Below are 18,183 nucleotides of genomic sequence, written 5' to 3' on the forward strand. Positions count from 1 at the left end.
TCTAAGTGTTATTTACGCGTGCAAATAATGATTTAAATAAAATATTTGGATTTCTCGATCCCAAATACCATATAATACCACGTTAACAATATATACCACTTATCTTTAAAATAAAAATAAAATAAAAAAGGCGCGTACTACACTCGTGTAGGCTTGTTAGAGTCTTTAAGGCGTACAAAAATAGATTTAATTAAAAAAAATTGGGCTCCTCAAACCAAAACGCGCACATATACTAATTAAAATAAAAAATTTTGATTCAAAAAACAAAAATACCATATTATCTTATTTTGCTATTCTATGACCAAAACAAAAAAAGAAAAAACTATTGTTAGCAAAAACATCTTTATTTTGTTATTACGTCATTAAAAAAGACAAAACATCAGGGGGAAGTGGTGTTCCATTTTTAGATTAGTGTTTTTTGAAACTAATGCGGTTAATAAGACAAATATTTTCAGAGGTTGCCTTCTGCTACTTCTAACTTTACCTCAAACCCGACCAGTCAATTCATTTCAGCTTTAAAATGATCATCTTCATTTCTGATCAACTCTTTCGTTTCCTTTTGAGATGTAAGGGTTTTTTAATAATGTGTACTAGAGGGCTTCTTTTTCAACCATATTGTTTCCTTCGTGATGATTAGTTTAATTGGAACAATAGCTATCTGAAAAAGACTTTGTTTGTTAGCATGGGCCTTGCTAATATTTTCATCAGTATATTTTTGTTTATACACACTTTGGAGACATTGTTAATACCACTTTAAAAATGAAGTAGACCTTCAAACTTTCCCCCCACTCTCAGCAAATATTCTCATTGAGTCTTGGCATTTAGCAAAAAGTTAGTATCCTTGTTAGAGTATGATTAAGCATACTCTGTATAGGAGTTGACCTAGATATCTTTGTCAGAACTACACCCTCAGGATAACATTTTTGTCTTTCATTCTTAATTTTATGAAGGATAAATATCTGCATTCTGTATTATACATAATACTTTCTGATAAATGGATACTGTTCATCGGAAAGATCACACTGAATTTTTAAGCTCAAGCCATCTTCAATCTTCATTTTTATCTGAAAACTAACCTCCATGCTTTTACTTTGCCAGGATTTGTATCATTTTTCATGACAAAAAAAAAGTCTTTCTTGGTAGGATCTCAAGAGGCTTTTCTTATTGTAGCTAATGTCAATGCTTTAGCAGGATGTTCAGCCAACTTGTTCAGCCTACCTCTATAGTGCTAATGTAGTGTGAAAAATGTGTGAAAGATAATATGAAATTTTACATTTGATTTTTTTTTAAATGTTACATATTGAATTGGGGCAAGTTCGGACAAATGATTTTTTCTTTTTTCTGCTTTCATATATACCTATCAATAGGAAAATGTTAAAAACTACCATGAATGTTATGGAACCTCTTAGTTTCTCAATTCATGATTAAACATATAAAAAAAATCAATATGGAGCATTTTTTTTAAGATCTTAGGAATGACAATCTAAAATCAAAGTGTAGTATCAAAAATATGGTTTGTAGTTACCAAATATCTTAAACATATGCGTTTAAATTAAATTTTGAACTGTTTTTACCTCTATCAACCTTAAAAGAGTGATACAAAAAACGAGCATTTTGTGCGCGAGTTTCCCAATAAAAAATAAAGAAAATAATGTCTCAGAAAAAGGTGCAAAAGTTGGTGAATTCTTAAAAGTTAAACCAAAAAACAATTAGTTCCAGTTTTCTGGTGGTATTAGTTGCATAATAATTCAATTTATTAGTTCCTTGCATTTGTTTTTTTTGTGGGGTTTTTTGCCAGTTTTTTTGCATTTTGACTCACTTTTCGCCATTACAACATTATATTGAGAACCATTGTTGTAAGAAGTTGCTGAGAAAGAACAACCTTAGCCCTTTAATAATAAACCGCTATCCTTCCCTAACCAAACAGTAACCAGGCCCTTAACATCAACTCCAACCTCCGCATTCCTTCCGCTTAACCCTCAAACCTATACCTACTTACCCCTCTATCACACATTCACCCTTCATCAAACATAGCATAAATTAAACATTCTGCTAGATTTTAGAAATTAAAATAGTAATTTTTAATATTGGTGACTATTTCACTTGATGAAGCGCACAAAATATAAATTCACTCACTTGATGAAGCGCACAAAATAAAAATAAAGTTCATTAAATTAGCAACAGCAAAGAAAATAAACATTACATTTTGATTAAAAAATTATCACGGAAATGAATAAATGAAAAAAAAAAGAAGATTGAGTGTGCTTCGCCAATAGTTATTTTAACAAACTTATAGATTGAACAGTTAACTAGTATAATTCCTGTAAAGGAAAGTGCATCTTAAACACAACTTAAAGTAATTGAAATTTTGAGGAACAACATGTGTTTGATCAAACAAAATTTAGTTATAAACTGGTTGCTTGAACGGTGTGTGTACACTTAAAGAAAAATAAAGACAGACACTACTAATATAGCTCGTTTATTGATGTCTATGAATTGCAAATCAAGCATTCCAAATTATCATCATCGATAACATCGAGATCATCGGTATCGCTACTAGTAAAACTATTAGCACTTAACATTTTTTTTGAAATCAGCAGAAACCGTTTCCACGCGTTTACGTTTCGGCTCCATTTTGTGTGGCGTGTATCACCTCAAAATAATTAACACATTTTGCAGTAAGATGATTTTAAGATTGCGGCTTTAATTTTCAGAATTATGCTTAAATATCTTTTTGGCTATTGCGTACACTATTTATAATTATAAAAATGATGATAACTGATTTTTGAAAAAAGTGTGGCTTGTCATTGTTTCAAAATAAGCTCTTCAGTTATCCTATGTTACGGTTAATAATAAGCATTAACGTTTTGCCTTTCCGTTAATTACGAATGCTAATTACGAATGATAACGAATAAACAACAAAGTTTTATATCAGTCATTTGAAATAATTAGAAATTAAAAAAATTTTATATTTAGGCATAAAAAGATTCATGAAAAAAGGAAGACCTCACATACATTACCGTATATACTCGCGTATAAGTCGATCCAAAATCAATACAAAATCAATATTAAATGAAACATTTTTTAATCAAAAAATAAGAAATACGAAAAAAAATTTCTAGGAATAAATTTTTTTTTTTTCTGACCCGCATATAAGTCGAATTGCTGTTTTAGAGTAAATATTTCGTCCAAAATTTCTCGACTTATACGCGAGTATATACGGTATATTATGTCGCATCAACCTGCGCAGAATCGCTTTTCGATTAATCTAATTCAACTGATTATTGTTAAAACTGATTTTTCCAAATATAACAAATTATATATTAGATTTAATTCAGCAAAGCAAAAAACGCTCGCTTTTTCGAATGCATCAAAAATTATATTTTGATACACTTCAGAAAATTCAATTTTTCTTAAAAAACTGATACTTAATAGCTATTTATTCAATTTACTTAGCCTTCGACTAATTCATTTTCGATCTTGTCGGTCCAAATTCACTTCAATACCCATATAGAGATTAAATACATTTAAGATTGTCAAATAAATAGAAAGATGTCAAAATGGAAATGTATTAGAAATAGAAAACGTCAGAGCGGAAAAACATCAGCACGGAAAATTGTCAGAATGGAAAAATGTTAGAACGGAAAAATGCCAGAATCGAAAAATGTCAGAATGGAGAATTTATATAAATATAAATATAAAAACAAAATTACTTTATTTACATATTTTTGAAACAATATGGAAACCAAAAATTAAAAACAATACTTTTTGCATGGCGCTTTTAATGTTCCATCAATAACCTTAAGCATTCACAATGCAACCACGATTAATATCTACATGAACCTTAATTTACAGAAGTTTTTACTTATATTGTTTACTCTTTGAATTTTTTTCATGATTTTTTTGGATATTGATCAATTTAAAATCACTGCTTCTAACTTAATGCAACTTTAAGTATCAAATTTGGTAGTAACTTTTGATTAAAAAAAAAGAAATTATGATGTAGTTTTGTTTTGAATAGTCCAAGTTAACTTTTTATTTAAAAGTTTTAAAAAAATGTAACTTCTATAAATGTTTTTTGTTTCTGACAAAACTCGAAATTTTGTAATTTTCAAGACGAAAATTTCCATCATTTGTACGTTTTTAATGAATAATCATTTTTATGGTATAGAAAATAAATTTTTTTACTCACTTTAACAAATAAATTTTACAAATAAATTTTGACTAAATACATTCAAAGTATTGAATTACAAAATGTTATATTTTTTAAATATGGGAAATTTGCTTAACTTTGGCACTGTGAAGTTTGTACATTTTCCAAATTAATTTTGGCACTGTGAAGTTCGTTCATTGTCCAAGTTTAAATTTAAGGAGTAAATAAAACATGGAAAGTTGTAAAAAGCAAACTTTGAAAAACAAAGTGAAGAGTTTGTAAATGTCGATAACATGTTACGGTACAAGTATTGTAGTATCGTGAAAATTGTTTCTGATCCAGAAACTTTGTATATGATTAAAAATCAGATATGTGATTAGTAAAGAAAATATGTGATTGGTAAAGAAAAGCATAATAAAAACAACTTAATTAAAAGCATTAGGTGGGCATTGCATAGAACAATATAGAATTTGTTAGATTCAGGATTTCGGTTTCTGATCAAAGTGGGTTAAAGTAAAATCTACTCAAAAAATAAATTTAAATGAGTTACCTAAATTTTTTATGAGCTTACATTTAGCCATGACTGTACAATGACTGAAATCAATAATCAGGGTTGAGAATTTTGTAATAAATCTTCTTAAAATTTATATAATCTTACTGAAACTTGCCAGCATATAACTCTAGCCTACCACAAGTAAATGGTTTAGTTAAAAAAGCAAATCAAATTATATATAGGGTTCTATGATCAATGAATGAAGTGCAAGAAAAGTGGACCCATTCTCTACATGATCTATTGTTTGCATTTTGTACTGGTCCTCATAAATCAACACGGACCAGTCCATTTCAAATTATGTATGTTAGGAAATCAAATCTTTAGATGGCATTGGGGATGACAAGCCTAAAATCAATTAAGTAGCATTTAAATTAGATACTGCAGAAGGTGTTGGGTTTTTTTTGTTTCTTTTTATAACATTGAATAGATGAGAATATTCATATCAAGTTGTTTTTATTTTATTGATTTTTATTACAAGCTATTATGGATTTTTATTACAAGCTATTCTGGAACTGACTGATTTGCATGAACACTTAAATTAAAATAAAAACGTTCGATGTGTAATAAATTTTCTCAATTACAACAAATGAAGGACTGAAAAAAACGTCACTAAAACCAAAATATTATTTTAAGATGAAGTTTTAACTTATTATCTCAGAATGACTGCTAGAAAGGGAAATAAACAAAAGTATATATGGCATCATACGAAGTGTTAAGACATTTAATAATAATGGGCTTTACATTATGCACAAAACACCATAAAGAAATAAAGAGACCAAAAGCACATGAAATAATACATGATGAGGTTTCTGATGTGATGTGCCAATTCAGAATATGTAAAGAATGAAGAGGTTTTTGTTAACCAAAGGAATCCTTTATACCCCCGTTGACAGTTATTGGAGATAAGATAATTGGAAATACTGCTTGTTAAAGATCCTTCTGCCTTCCATAATAATTTAACCCCTTAACAATGTATGACGGTTATATCCGTCGAAGGTAAAGTGATACTTACATGTGGACAACGGATATAACCGTCGTTGAGTATGCTTTTTTTAAAGACTTGTATCTCAGGCAAAATTGCATAATTTTTTTTAGTCTTTTCACTAAAAGATCTGGAAATAGTTAAATTTTCACTAAAAGATCTGGAAATAGTTAAATTTTCACTAAAAGATCTGGAAATAGTTAAATTTTCACTAAAAGATCTGGAAATAGTTAAATTTTCACTAAAAGATCTGGAAATAGTTAAATTTTACGATCTGTCTTTTTTGTGAATTTATTTCTTTCTCGAAATGCATTATTTTATTTAAATTAAAAATTGAGAAAAAAAAGAGCAACAACTTAAAATCTGGAGGTTCTATTTATCCAATCAGACTAGTTGAGAGACATTTTCCATCATTAACCTCCCAATCCTATCAAGACAAACCCATCAAGAAGATGTGCAGTATGTAGTGCTAACAAATATCGAACTGACTCTAGATACATGTGTGTTGAATGTGATGTTGGTCTGTGTGTTAATTTTTGTTTTAAACATTATCATACTTCAAAAGACTTGAAATCAAAAGTTTTTAAAATAATATTATTAAAATATTGTGAAAAAAATACTTAAAATTTTTTTTTTACTTAAGTTTTAGTTAAGAAGTTTCCTCATTTAAATTAAAAAAATATTAAAAACGACAATAAAAAAAAAAATGTATTCCACGTGGAAAGAGCAACCGCGAAAAAAGTGCTCCACTGTTAAAGGGTTAAAAAAGGAGGAAAAATTTCCATCTAGACAAACCTTTAAAAGAAATATAATCCCGTTTTTTTATTTTATTTTCATAATTTTTGTAATGGCTGTCTTTTAATATTTTTTCGGACAATTTGTCGTTGAGAATAGCCTTCTTTATAAAGGACAATAATTTATTTACATTCCAGTAGTGGAATTTTTGTTCTAGTAGTGCAGTTTTCGTTCTAGTAGTGGAGTTTTACCCATTTTAACACTTTAAACGCTATAAACAAAAAAAAGAAAAAACAAAAAACTTTAACTAGAAAAATTTTTGTTCTTAGAAGCACAAAAAACAATATTAAGCGCACAATACCTGAGAAATGTCTTTATAAACTGTACTATCATCTAGTACTAGGGAAGGTAACTGTAATATATGTTATGGCAAGAAGCTAAAATATATGTGATACTTTATCGTGTTTTTTCACTTCCATGAGTTTAAAACTGCCAGCATGTTGAAGAAGAGGTTTTTTAAAAATTCCTTTAAAACAATTAACAAACAAAAATATCATGATTCAAAACAATTAACAAACAAAGATATCATGCACTATACAGTATTTCCTACCTTTAAGTAAGGATAGTTGTATAGTTAATTCATTCTTATACACTTGCATCTGTTAACTTTTTAAATTGATTTGCTCAAATTTTCTGTCTAAGAAGTTAATGCTAAAAAAGTGGTTTTAACAAATTTGATTTTTAATTCACTTATTCTTCATCTTTAAAAAATCTTTTTAGATTTGCTTCCTTCTATAAACTGGATATTCATTTAAACTCTTTGTTTTCATTCGTAAATAAAATTTAGCACGTCTTCATTTTTAGCCCAATAGATGAATGTTTTTCAATGGACTGCAAAGGCTAAGCACGATATTATTTCTTCACTCATAGTTAATTGGACTCCAGTCGATTGAAGAAACGTTCAGCAGCTACGCTGAAAATAATCCATGTCATTTGTATTTAGTTAAATATTGCAAAAGCTCAGTAGAAATTTAAGGACAGTCTTTGTGCTTAATTCAGCTGTGTCCACTACTTTAATTTGACAAAATATCATCGAAGCTTCAAACATCTTTTGGATTAGGATTCACTAGAAAGTTTATAGGCTGAAGATCCAAGTTTGATCCAAGTTTTTGATCAAACCTTGAGAAAAACTTCCATAAATTGATTGAAGTGGTTACTAACATAAAAAAAAATTCTTTAACGTAAAAAACTCAAATACAAACAAAACTCTTAAACATACAGAATTCTTCAAAGTTTCTTCAAAATTATTCTGTTTATTCTTATTGAATTTAGGTTCTCATACCTTTTTTATTTATGCAAGAATGGTCGTGTTTTTAATTTTTTTCCAGATTTAATCTCTTCCCTTTTAAAAATTTATAAAATTTTTTTTAGGAAAACACAATCAAGCTCTATTTTCTAATGAAATTGTATTCACCCTTTTCCCCCTGTCTATATCACTAAGCAGGAGAATCAATAGTTCTTATAACTTTTTTTTAAGAAAATAGATGAGATTTTCACTGTCTTTTCTTTTCCCACTCTTAACGAGAACATGTTCTCAATTCTCATTCCGTTTAACTTAATCAAAACTTAACTTGATTAAGATTAAGAGTACATTTAGAACATCATCTGTTGCCATCTTAGCTTTTTATAGGTTCCTCTGAACTAAAAGGTATATTTCTGCTAACCCGTCTGTATGATACTCTTTTCCTCATTCCTGCTATCTCTACTTGGTTGTATCGAATAAAAGAAGCACATTAAAATATGATCAAACTTTTAATTATCAGAAGAATTGAGCATTGAAATTCTCTTTTAAAGTTTACAATCAAAACACGCATATCGAAGCATCGAAATATTCTACGACCACGTTAATTTAATTACAAGTGAATAAAGTTTTAATTAAGGTTCAGCCCAAAATGCACTTTTTACATCTTGGGCTGAACCTTAATTCGTCATCCAGCCATTGTAAATATAAGTTGTTTGGAATTACGTTTATTATATCACTCTTCTTGTGGTTCACAGTCTTGAACTAACAAAACCATTTACGTTGATTGTTCCGTAAAATTACATTAGGTAAAAAAAAAAACTAATTTTAAAACAATTTAAAATACAAATATCTGAAATATAAATTTACACGTGCTAACTAATATATCAAACTATTTGCATCATCTATTTTAGTCTTATTACACAGAAACAATATCTTTTTCCAAATAGTTTTCATATTGTGTTTCGCTTTTAGTTTAATGTTAACTCATATCTTGAAAATATTTTTTCCCTCACCGTTGAGATATTCTGCTGAAAAATGTAGGCTCTCTGCTAAGGAGCGGCTTGGAGAGACAAACTTGAATCTTCTGATGTTGAAAAACCTGTTAAGGAAGATTTTGACCCCAAAAAGAGAAAATAGTTAAAAAGGCAGCGGCAACACCTTTTAGCGTTAATATTAAATTATGTGAATTCAGCACTTTGAGAATAACGTTAGAGAATTCATTAATAAGAAACAGCGTTTTAAGCATTTCTTCAAAATCAACAAAGCATCGTTTCGTACTAAGGATCGGGGTTTTGTTTTTGCGTCAACAACAAAAATATAACGAATAAAAGACAATCTTCTATATCACTCATTTGGAATAAATCTAATTTAAAATAATTAATATATTTAGTCATACAAAGTCATAAGAATCTATAAAAATATTTGCAATATTCCTTAACCATATTGTTTCAGCCCTTCAAGATATTTCCCGTACTAGATCCCGCAATTTCCCGCAATAGTGCTTTTCAATTAAATCCGTTTAACCCTCTTTTCAAAAAATAGTTTCTTTTTTTATAAATATATAAAAAAAACATTAGTTTTAATGATGTAACTGACTTTTAATTTAGCGAACTTGAGAAAAACCTTTTTAAAAGAAACTTTTTTTTTAGCTTTTTTTTTTTAAGTTTTATTTTGCGAGCAAGTAAATTAATTATGAAAAAATGTTAAAATTGCAAGGAAATTTGTTATTAACGAATGAAGATGGAAGTAGTTAACATGCTAATTGTTAAACGATTAACTGTTTGTTTAAAACTATTTCGTAAAGACCTCTACACATTTTTAAACTTTATATCCCTATCTTGCAGATATTTATGTTTAAAAAACGATTTTATCATCAACAGTTTATATTTGGAAACATTAAAGCAGTTAAATTTCACCAATATAATTATCGATTAAACGTTGTTCAATTATCAAATGAGAGTATTTAAGCAAGTATAGTCATTTTTCTATTTTAAACATGTATTTAGGGAATTAGACCATGTCTCAATTTAAAAAATAAAACAAAATTGATGTTACTTACACCTTGTCCGTTTCGTCTTTTAGTGTAATGAAATTACATAATGGAGTTACATATTGGCTGTAAAAGTCAATCGTCACTTAAACTAAAATTGAAAAATAAGGAAGTTAAAAAATTTTTAATTGGTTTATATAACATTAATTTAGACTTGAATGACGAGACTCAAACGAACTGGCACCTTCATGTATAACTTTTTATTAAAAAATCTGCTGGCATAACAAAATTATTCATAAGACTCTCTAAGTTACATTTTTTTTTTCTTAGTTATTTTCAAATAATTCACTATTAGAAATCTTTTAGCTTTTTTTATTATACATTTATCTATTATAAATATTATTTTATTTATTAATAGATATTAATTACAAAAAATGAAACTTTAAAACAGTAAATAAAAAACAAATTATAATCAGAGTATCATTTTTATAACGACATATTTTTAACAACAATCTCCTGTAATTATGTAGTTTTTTTTATCAATGGAAAATCAGGAAGCGAAAATAAGTTAGTGACGAAAAAGTAAGATTTTTTATCGGCCAATAGAACTGCTAAGTTCTCAACGCGGTTGCATTCTTACTTCTACAAAGTAATTTAACAACGATAAGATCAATTAACTGCAACATTAAGGTAAACGTTGATTAAATTTGTTGATTTAAGTGATGGATATTTTGAAAGCTATTCGTAAAAATGATGCTAAAAAATTGGAAAAACTTTTGAAGAAAGGATTTAAACCAAATGCTGTTCTCGACGAGTTCGACGAAAACAATCAGTTAAAATATTCTACAATACCATTATCTTTAGCTGCTAAGGAAGGTTACGTCGATATCGTCAGTGCTCTTGTAAAATATGGCGCAAATATTCATGCCTCTAATGACGATTGGGAAGCTCCAATGCATATTGCCGCATTTTATGGACATATTGATGTTATGAGATTTTTGCTTACGCGAGATATAAACATCAATAAGCAAGACAAAAAAGGCAACACAGTTCTTCATATTGCTGTGATGAAATCACAATTTAACTGCGTTCACCTTCTTTTAACTGGCGATACAGGCATAGATCTTAGTATAAAAAATAACGAATCGAAGACTGCTTTGGATTTAGCTAAAAAGGAAAGAGTTTATCACATAATTGATCTCATTGAGGAGAAAATAAAACAAGATCTTCATAAAAACAGTACCGATTCAAAGAAAATTGAGATGTTACCGGCTTTTGAGATAACGGAAGTCACCCCAGATAAATCGTCGTTTTTTGAATCGGATGTAATAATAGAAGATCAAGAAAAGCAACAACTTATTAGAGCTCTAAGTGAAATAGAAGAAAAAGAGCAAAATGAAAAAGAAAAATTAAGAGATCTTCAAGCCATTGATAGCCTTCTCAACAGCCTTGAAAATTATGACGATAACTAATTACAAGTTGCAAGTGTTAATATTTATGAAACATTTTAAAATATGAAGAGGGAAAGTTAAAAATAAAAGGAACTTCACAATCAAATTTTTTTTCATATTTATAACGTATACAGCTCTGTATTTGTTTAAATAATTTATTTCCAAACTAAGCACGTATTTCTTTTATTTGAAGGTTGGAGAACTACAAAAAATTTATTTCAATAAAACATTTTTTTTTGGACTAAATCTTAATTCTGACCTTTTTGGCTGATTCGTAATTCTGACAAGCGTGTTTGATCAAAAATAATCCGTTCGTAATTCTGACGACGCACCGTGCTGTTGTACAAAAACAAAAAATTTGTGTATTGAAACATCGTTTCTCAGATGTGAACACAGGGTTAATCAAATGTGAGAGCTAGACCTTTATTTTTTTAAAATAATTTTGCTACTCCACAGATTTTCACTAAGTTCTGCTTCCGCGTTTATTATTTTAAAACTTTCAGCTTTTAGGCCATCATTTAAAGAGTAAACAAGATACGAGAAGAAAATACATGAAGATACGGAACCTTTATCTTAACTTCAAAAAATAATCCTTTAAAGATATTTAAAGCAATGCCAGAATTGTAATTGTTGGTTTTAACAGATATCCAATCAGTGTCGTGTTTAAAGCCCCCTCTAGAAAGAGGGGAACATACCACAAAGAAGGGACCGTTAAAAAAATATTTTACGTTTAATAGTTGGCTCTATGATTTTCATAAATTTGATGAAGTTTAATCTCATTACACCACGTTTATTTTAAATAAAGTTCCTAAAGTCCCTGATTGAACTACCTTATAGTGTTTTATACCTTAAAGTAAACTATTTAGAGGGTAAGTTGTCCCAATCAGCGGCTCTTTGTTTGGTTTGCAAAACTGTGTTCGATGCATTTTTTTTTAACGTTTCTTAGCAGTTAACAAGATTTGAAATGTGTAATTTATGTTTCATGATAAATTTTTAAAGTGAACTAAAATCTAAATAATCACTTGAACTAATGTTAGCAAACAGTAGTTTCTTTATAAAACATGAAATGAAGAAATATGAATTCTATCCATCTACCCATGAATACTTGTGTTTAATCTTTTCAAACGCTCACATTCACACGAAGTGCAATATTTAAAGCTATTTTAAGTAGCGCGAAGAAATTTGTAATTTTGTCAGTTTTCAAGAGCTTGGCTGCGGTTGGCCGCTAATTTTTTATTGTACCAGCTAAACAATATTTCCAATGGAAAAACTCTGTGAACATATGCAGGGAGATTTTCTTCAAATATTTTTATTGCTTCATCAATCAAAATGTCGTCATCAGCAGTAGATACAACAGAAACAAAACAATTGATTGACATGTTTCTTTTAAAAAGAATTCTTTAGTTGATCATTTACATCCCACCTGAAAATTAAATTATTTACAATAAAAATTTTGCAGGCTGTAACAAGTAAAAAACCAAATTTCCACCATAGTAATAAGTATACGCTGCTTTATTAGAAATGTTGTTGCTTTATTAGAAACACTGAAACTTTATTAGAAACGTTTATACGCTGCTTTACTAGAAATGTTGTTTATTTCTTACTTAAATACTTAATCCCTAAATGCATATCTAAAGCTGCTGATGGTAGTGGCTATCAGTTTTGTTAGCAAATAATACAATAAAAAAATTTGATTTTTTAATTTCATCCACTAAATCTTTTTACAACATTATTTATCAGTTTGAACGCAAATAAATTACTGTTACTCAACTCAGTTTGATCTCATTTGGTGACTCTCAGCAATTTTACTGTCTGCATACCTTTACTATTCGGTTTACACAAGTTTTTTATTCGGTAGGAACCGAAAATACAGTTCAAAATACCCTATTAAATTTTATTGCTTAGTCCCTATGAAATTTAGTAGTGTTAATTGCGACAACCCATTGTGTGTTAAAACAATTAGATATTTAAATACACAAATAACTTTTTAAATGAGCTCACTGAATCAATCTTGTCTAGGAATCGAGTAAAAGTAAATTCAGCTAGTGAATTCACTCTCTGTATTTGAACTTCTTCAATAATATATGAAATATTTATATTTGAACTTCTTCAATAATATATGAAATATTCATATATCATATTACTAATTTCTTTTTGTTGTAATACAATAATAGTAAAGATTTTGAAAAATAATGTGTAAATAATTTGTAAATAATTATTCTTATAACTATTAGTACTATGATCATTATTATCTTTTCTTATAACAATAGCTGTTGTAATCATTTTTATTATTGTTGTTTTTGTTGTTGTTGTTGTTGTTGTTGTTGTTGTTGTTGTTGTTGTTGTTGTTGTTGTTGTTGTTGTTGTTGTTGTTGTTGTTAATGTTGATGATGTTGTTGCTATTACTATCATCATTTGAAATTCTGGTCCACCTAAGAAAATGATGATTTTAACAAAATAAAACAGATCAGCGGATTGTCCAAGTAAGGCACTCCATGATAAGATGTTTTTGATTTAATATAAACTTTATCAATAAGTAATATACACCTATACTGTGTAATTTCAACGCTCATAAAAATACTTTCTTACACCCCACATTTTTGTAAGCCAACTACTATAGAAGTAATTTTTATCAAAGTTTTAATAGTGGGCAATTGGTAGTTATCGGAAAGGTATATAAGAAAATCTGGTATATAAGAAAGAATAGTTTCTAGAATATTTTTTCCAAATAAAGCTGAGAAAGATTCGTAATCTATATGGATTTAAGTTGTCGACTTCATTTAGTTTTCTTTTATGTTTACCTTTAATTGAATATGCTTAGGAATAATCTTAATCCATTTCAGAAATGGATTTCAGAAATGCTGCGCACCATATTGTGTGTTATTCTAATGCACTCAATAGAATTCAGCTAGAAAAGCAAAAGAGATTGCGTACCCAATATGCTTTTATCTGTGACGAACGGTAAAGAGTGGCTTAAAATTGAATTTAAACCAATCGTGAGCGATATTTAAATGGTCAGCGGTATTGGTCATGATAAACTTAGAAGTATGAAAACAGTTCGATAGAATTTAAGTCTTGCCTTATACAAGCGGTCTCTAGTTAAAAACAATTTCAGAGGATTGTTGGAGCCTATTATTTCTAGATGATCATGTTTTAGTGATATGTTGCTTGGGTTTTGAGCCACTGATGCGTCACCACTATCTGTGACATCAGTTTCAGCGGCATAAAATCTAATTGTCACGCATAAAAATGATAGCATGATGATTTTTCAAAATTTGATTAATTAGACTTCAGCCGTATTGTCAACATGTTACAATCTTGAGCCATATAGTCGATTTGTAGCAACCCATGTTAATTAATAATACGTCGGGTCTGAATATCAAAAACACGTCTCCAGACTTTTTCTTTCCTTTTATCTCAGGTTGAAAATCTAGAGTGTGTTAGAAAGACTATTTTGCCTCTAAAGCCATTTTAAGCTTAAAGATCTTTTGGAACCATTTTGAAATGTAAATGGAGAAGAAAGCTCAAAGTGTTATGATTTTATATTAGATTCCAATATCCTAAGAGAACATTTCAGATGTAGGATCTGCTTTGGAGGTTGGAAATTTTGAATCATTTCTACATCTGAACTTAAAGTGTTCTTTACAGCATTATTAAAATTATATGAGACACTACAACTTCAATAAAATCATAAGAGACATTACAACTTCATTAAATTGTGAGACATTACAACTTCATTAAAATCGTAAGAGACATTACAACTTCATTAAAATCATAAGAGACATTACAACTTCATTAAAATCGTGAGACATTAGTACAACTGTTAACCCTCTTATTCAATAAAAGAATTCTTCGACAAAATGTAGTAAAGTATACTTTGAAATTATCTAGTTACATATAAATAAATAAAAATCACTAATTAACAAGTTAGTTGAGTATGTTTATATTTTTGTACAAACATTTATTACTAGATAAGCTTTGCTTAAGTCGGCCACATAATTTTGACCAGCTGTAGTTTTTCAGAGATTCACAGTGGTGATAAAAAAAATCAGACTTTTTTTTTAGAAACTAACAATAATTGATATGCTTTATTTTTAACCCTAAAAGGACGGGAAAAAAAAGTCACGTTAAGGACGGCTGGGGTATTAAACTACCCCAACTGTAAATATAGGTTTTTATACAAAATATGTTGAACTTTTTAAATTGAAATACGTGCTTTTAACAGAAATATCGAATTTCTCAATTTTTTTTTAATATAAAAGTGATACTTGATACAATTTATTTAAATAAAAACAAAATATATCTTCTAAATAAGGCAACTATTGCAAACAATTTTGCTATGAGCCTTGCAAACAGAATGACTACATGATGCACATTGCAGACGGGTTTTTCTGTCATGAACACGAGGACAGATATAGCATCTTTTTATTTGCTGCTCTTGAATTGGTTGACCTTGATTTAATAGGTTATTTTGTGCAATTACTTGGCGAAGATTATTATTTGCAACTATTGGTGGAAGATCATTTGCATCAAATTTTTTAATAAGACATTTTGATAATTCTTTTAAAAATTCTCTTCTTCTATGAGAAGCCCCATTTTTATAATTTGGGCGAATTGACAAGAATAAAATCAAAGCATTGTATGCTGCAATATCCAAAATATTACAAAACATTGTAAATGGCCATCGGTTACTCTTTCGGCGACTCGAGTAGCACCTGACAACCTGGTCTAACGTGTCAACTCCACCTTTATATTTGTTGTAATCTAGAATAATACGTGGTTTTTCATTATGGTCCATAACAATGTCATTACTGTGATGGAAGGTTGATAATAATATTACTGCTTTGTTTTTCTTAGGTACATAAGAAACTATAGTAGAGTCATTTTGAAAACCAAAAATGCTTGAGTAAACTGGTCGATCTAAGGCTGGCAAGAACTTTTTTGGTATTTCTCCTTTATTTTTTTTAATGGTGCCTGTATATGTCATTTTATGTCCTAGCAATGCCCGTGCAAGATGAATGTTTGTAAAAAAATTATCAGCTGTTATGTGTCTACCATTTAAGTGATCTGTTAGTTCAAGAACTACTCGTGTACCTTGTCCAACACTCCATTTACTCTACCAATATATGGTCCATAAATGGACATTTTCCATATATATATATATATATATATATATAGAAAATGTCCATTTATCGTTATACAGAATTTAGGAAAATTAAATGTTTATATTTAAAAGGTTTGTCGTATGTCCTTTGTCTATTTAAACCTTTCTTTACACATTCAAACTTCTTTCTATGATAATATTTTTCCGTTCTGACTTTTTTGTTACACTGAAGGAGCAGCTTTCAGTTTTTAATTAATTTTCTTATGATTTGAAAATTAAATTTTAAATTTAAACATCCCGTAAAATGAACTCCTTTGAGTGTTCGCAAGGAGAATAAGCACGAACATAAACGTCATCTTTTTTTAATTGCTAACAGAATTACCTGGGCATAAAATGGCTACCATGAAACTGCTCTAAAATACATCTTAACCTCGTGAAAATCTATTTTCTCATGAATGTGATATTGATCTGTAAACTTCTACTTTTACCCAATTATGTTCAGTTCAGTTGTAGTGGTGATTATTTTAATGTTGATAATATGTGTTCATCAATGTCAAGGCTTCGTTGAGGGTTTGTATTGTGGAGAAAAGAATTGTTATGATGTACTAGAAGTTTCTAGAGATGCAACACGAAGTGACCTATCAAAAGCTTATCGTAAACTTGCAAAATTATATCACCCTGACGTAAGTAAAATTGAGAATGCAGATATTCTATTTCGCCAAGTTGCTACAGCATATGAAATTTTAAGAGATGATGAACAAAGGAAAGATTATGATTATATGTTGGATAATCCTGAAGAGGCATACTATCACTACTATAAATATTATAAGCGAAGATTAACACCAAAAGTTGATGTGCGTATTGTAGTTGCTGTTACTATAACAATCATATCTGTTTTACAATATTTACAAAAGCGTCACAGATATGAAGAAGCTATAAATTATGCAATGCAAAATCCAAAGTTTCGTAATCAAGCCATGCAAGTTATTCATCAAGAGGGTCTTCTTTCATCTAATATGAACACAAAGAAAAACAAAAACAAAAAAAGTAAAGATGAGCGTAAGCAGGAAGAAGAGAGAGTGCTGAGAGAAATTGTTGAAGATTCAATTGATATAAAAGGAGGTTATAGTAAACCCAATTACCATGATATTTTATGGGTACAGTTAGTAGTTTTGCCTTACTACACACTTGTTTATATAAAATGGTTCTTTAGATGGGTTTGGAAGTTTTGGTTTTTAAAACTTGAATATGGTGCAGAAGAAAAAGAATATTTAACGTATAAAGGATTAGGTTTTACTCAGAAGTATTGGGAAGCTCTTGACAAGTATTCTAAAGAAAATTACTTGAGTCATGATCTTTGGAAAAAGGAAAATCTTGATTCATATAAATTAGAATTAGAGCAAGAATATAGAGTAAAACTTGCAGAAAGCGGCCGTCATAAAATGTGGCGACGATATATGAAGAAAGGTGGACCAGGACAAATGTCTTTTGTAGAAGATTAGGGATATTTTTGTGTTGAAAAATTACTTAATATCAATTTATAAATTCCAGTTTTTTAAATAGGAATATAGATGAAAATATTTTAATAGCATTGACTAGTTTTATATTAATATTACATATATTTATGTTGAAGAAAACTTTTTGCAGACTCTAAATATTTTCCTTTGTATATTATAAATATAAAAAGTGAAGAGCATTTAACAATTATTGTATTAAATCCCTTGTTATTGGGGTAAAACCTTGATTCAAAAGTCTTTACTAAATTCTATTCTTTAAGCAGCTGCCTTGTCTAAGTGCTAGTAGTTTACATGTTAAATTATTGACTAATTTAATTTTAACACTATAAGTTTTAACAGGTGTCATTGAAGGAGTAATAACACAGGGGAGCTAGCTTTTGGCGTCTGAATCCAAA

The 18,183-nt window shown here is 28.9% G+C and overlaps 6 protein-coding genes across 6 annotated transcripts in view; 2 read left to right on the forward strand and 4 right to left on the reverse strand.

Moving 5' to 3' along the window:
- The window catches only part of LOC145181042 (cysteine-rich protein 2-binding protein-like), a 400,331-nt gene that overhangs the window by 122,711 nt on the left and 259,437 nt on the right, over positions 1-18,183 (reverse strand). The window lies entirely within an intron of this gene.
- The window catches only part of LOC145181378 (liprin-alpha-2-like), a 391,227-nt gene that overhangs the window by 113,607 nt on the left and 259,437 nt on the right, over positions 1-18,183 (reverse strand). The window lies entirely within an intron of this gene.
- Positions 1-18,183, reverse strand: part of LOC145180864 (tyrosine-protein kinase ABL1-like) — a 324,834-nt gene that overhangs the window by 47,214 nt on the left and 259,437 nt on the right. The window lies entirely within an intron of this gene.
- Positions 1-18,183, reverse strand: part of LOC145181231 (uncharacterized) — a 313,564-nt gene that overhangs the window by 35,944 nt on the left and 259,437 nt on the right. The gene's annotated exons all lie outside the window — the stretch shown is intronic.
- LOC149883105 (uncharacterized) lies at positions 10,320-12,222 on the forward strand. The gene has a single exon (XM_090099345.1). It carries the CDS (start codon positions 10,439-10,441, stop codon positions 11,186-11,188), a length of 750 nt encoding a protein of 249 aa, XP_089955471.1. The 5' UTR covers positions 10,320-10,438; the 3' UTR covers positions 11,189-12,222.
- On the forward strand, positions 16,612-17,975 carry LOC145181218 (dnaJ homolog subfamily C member 25 homolog). Its single transcript, XM_080056259.2, has one exon. The coding sequence runs from the start codon at positions 16,766-16,768 to the stop codon at positions 17,771-17,773; it is 1,008 nt and encodes a 335-aa protein (XP_079912385.2). The 5' UTR covers positions 16,612-16,765; the 3' UTR covers positions 17,774-17,975.

Source organism: Hydra viridissima, unplaced genomic scaffold (assembly GCF_058129835.1).
Source record: "Hydra viridissima isolate aposymbiotic clone 2 unplaced genomic scaffold, HvirCarnegie_v1 scaffold_10, whole genome shotgun sequence".
Classification (NCBI taxonomy): domain Eukaryota; kingdom Metazoa; phylum Cnidaria; class Hydrozoa; order Anthoathecata; family Hydridae; genus Hydra; species Hydra viridissima.

Excerpts from the sequence above, each read along its gene's own strand:
- LOC149883105 (XM_090099345.1), top strand. The coding sequence starts at position 10,439 with ATGGATATTTTGAAAGCTATTCGTAAAAATGATGCTAAAAAATTGGAA.
- LOC145181218 (XM_080056259.2), top strand. The coding sequence starts at position 16,766 with ATGTTCAGTTCAGTTGTAGTGGTGATTATTTTAATGTTGATAATATGT.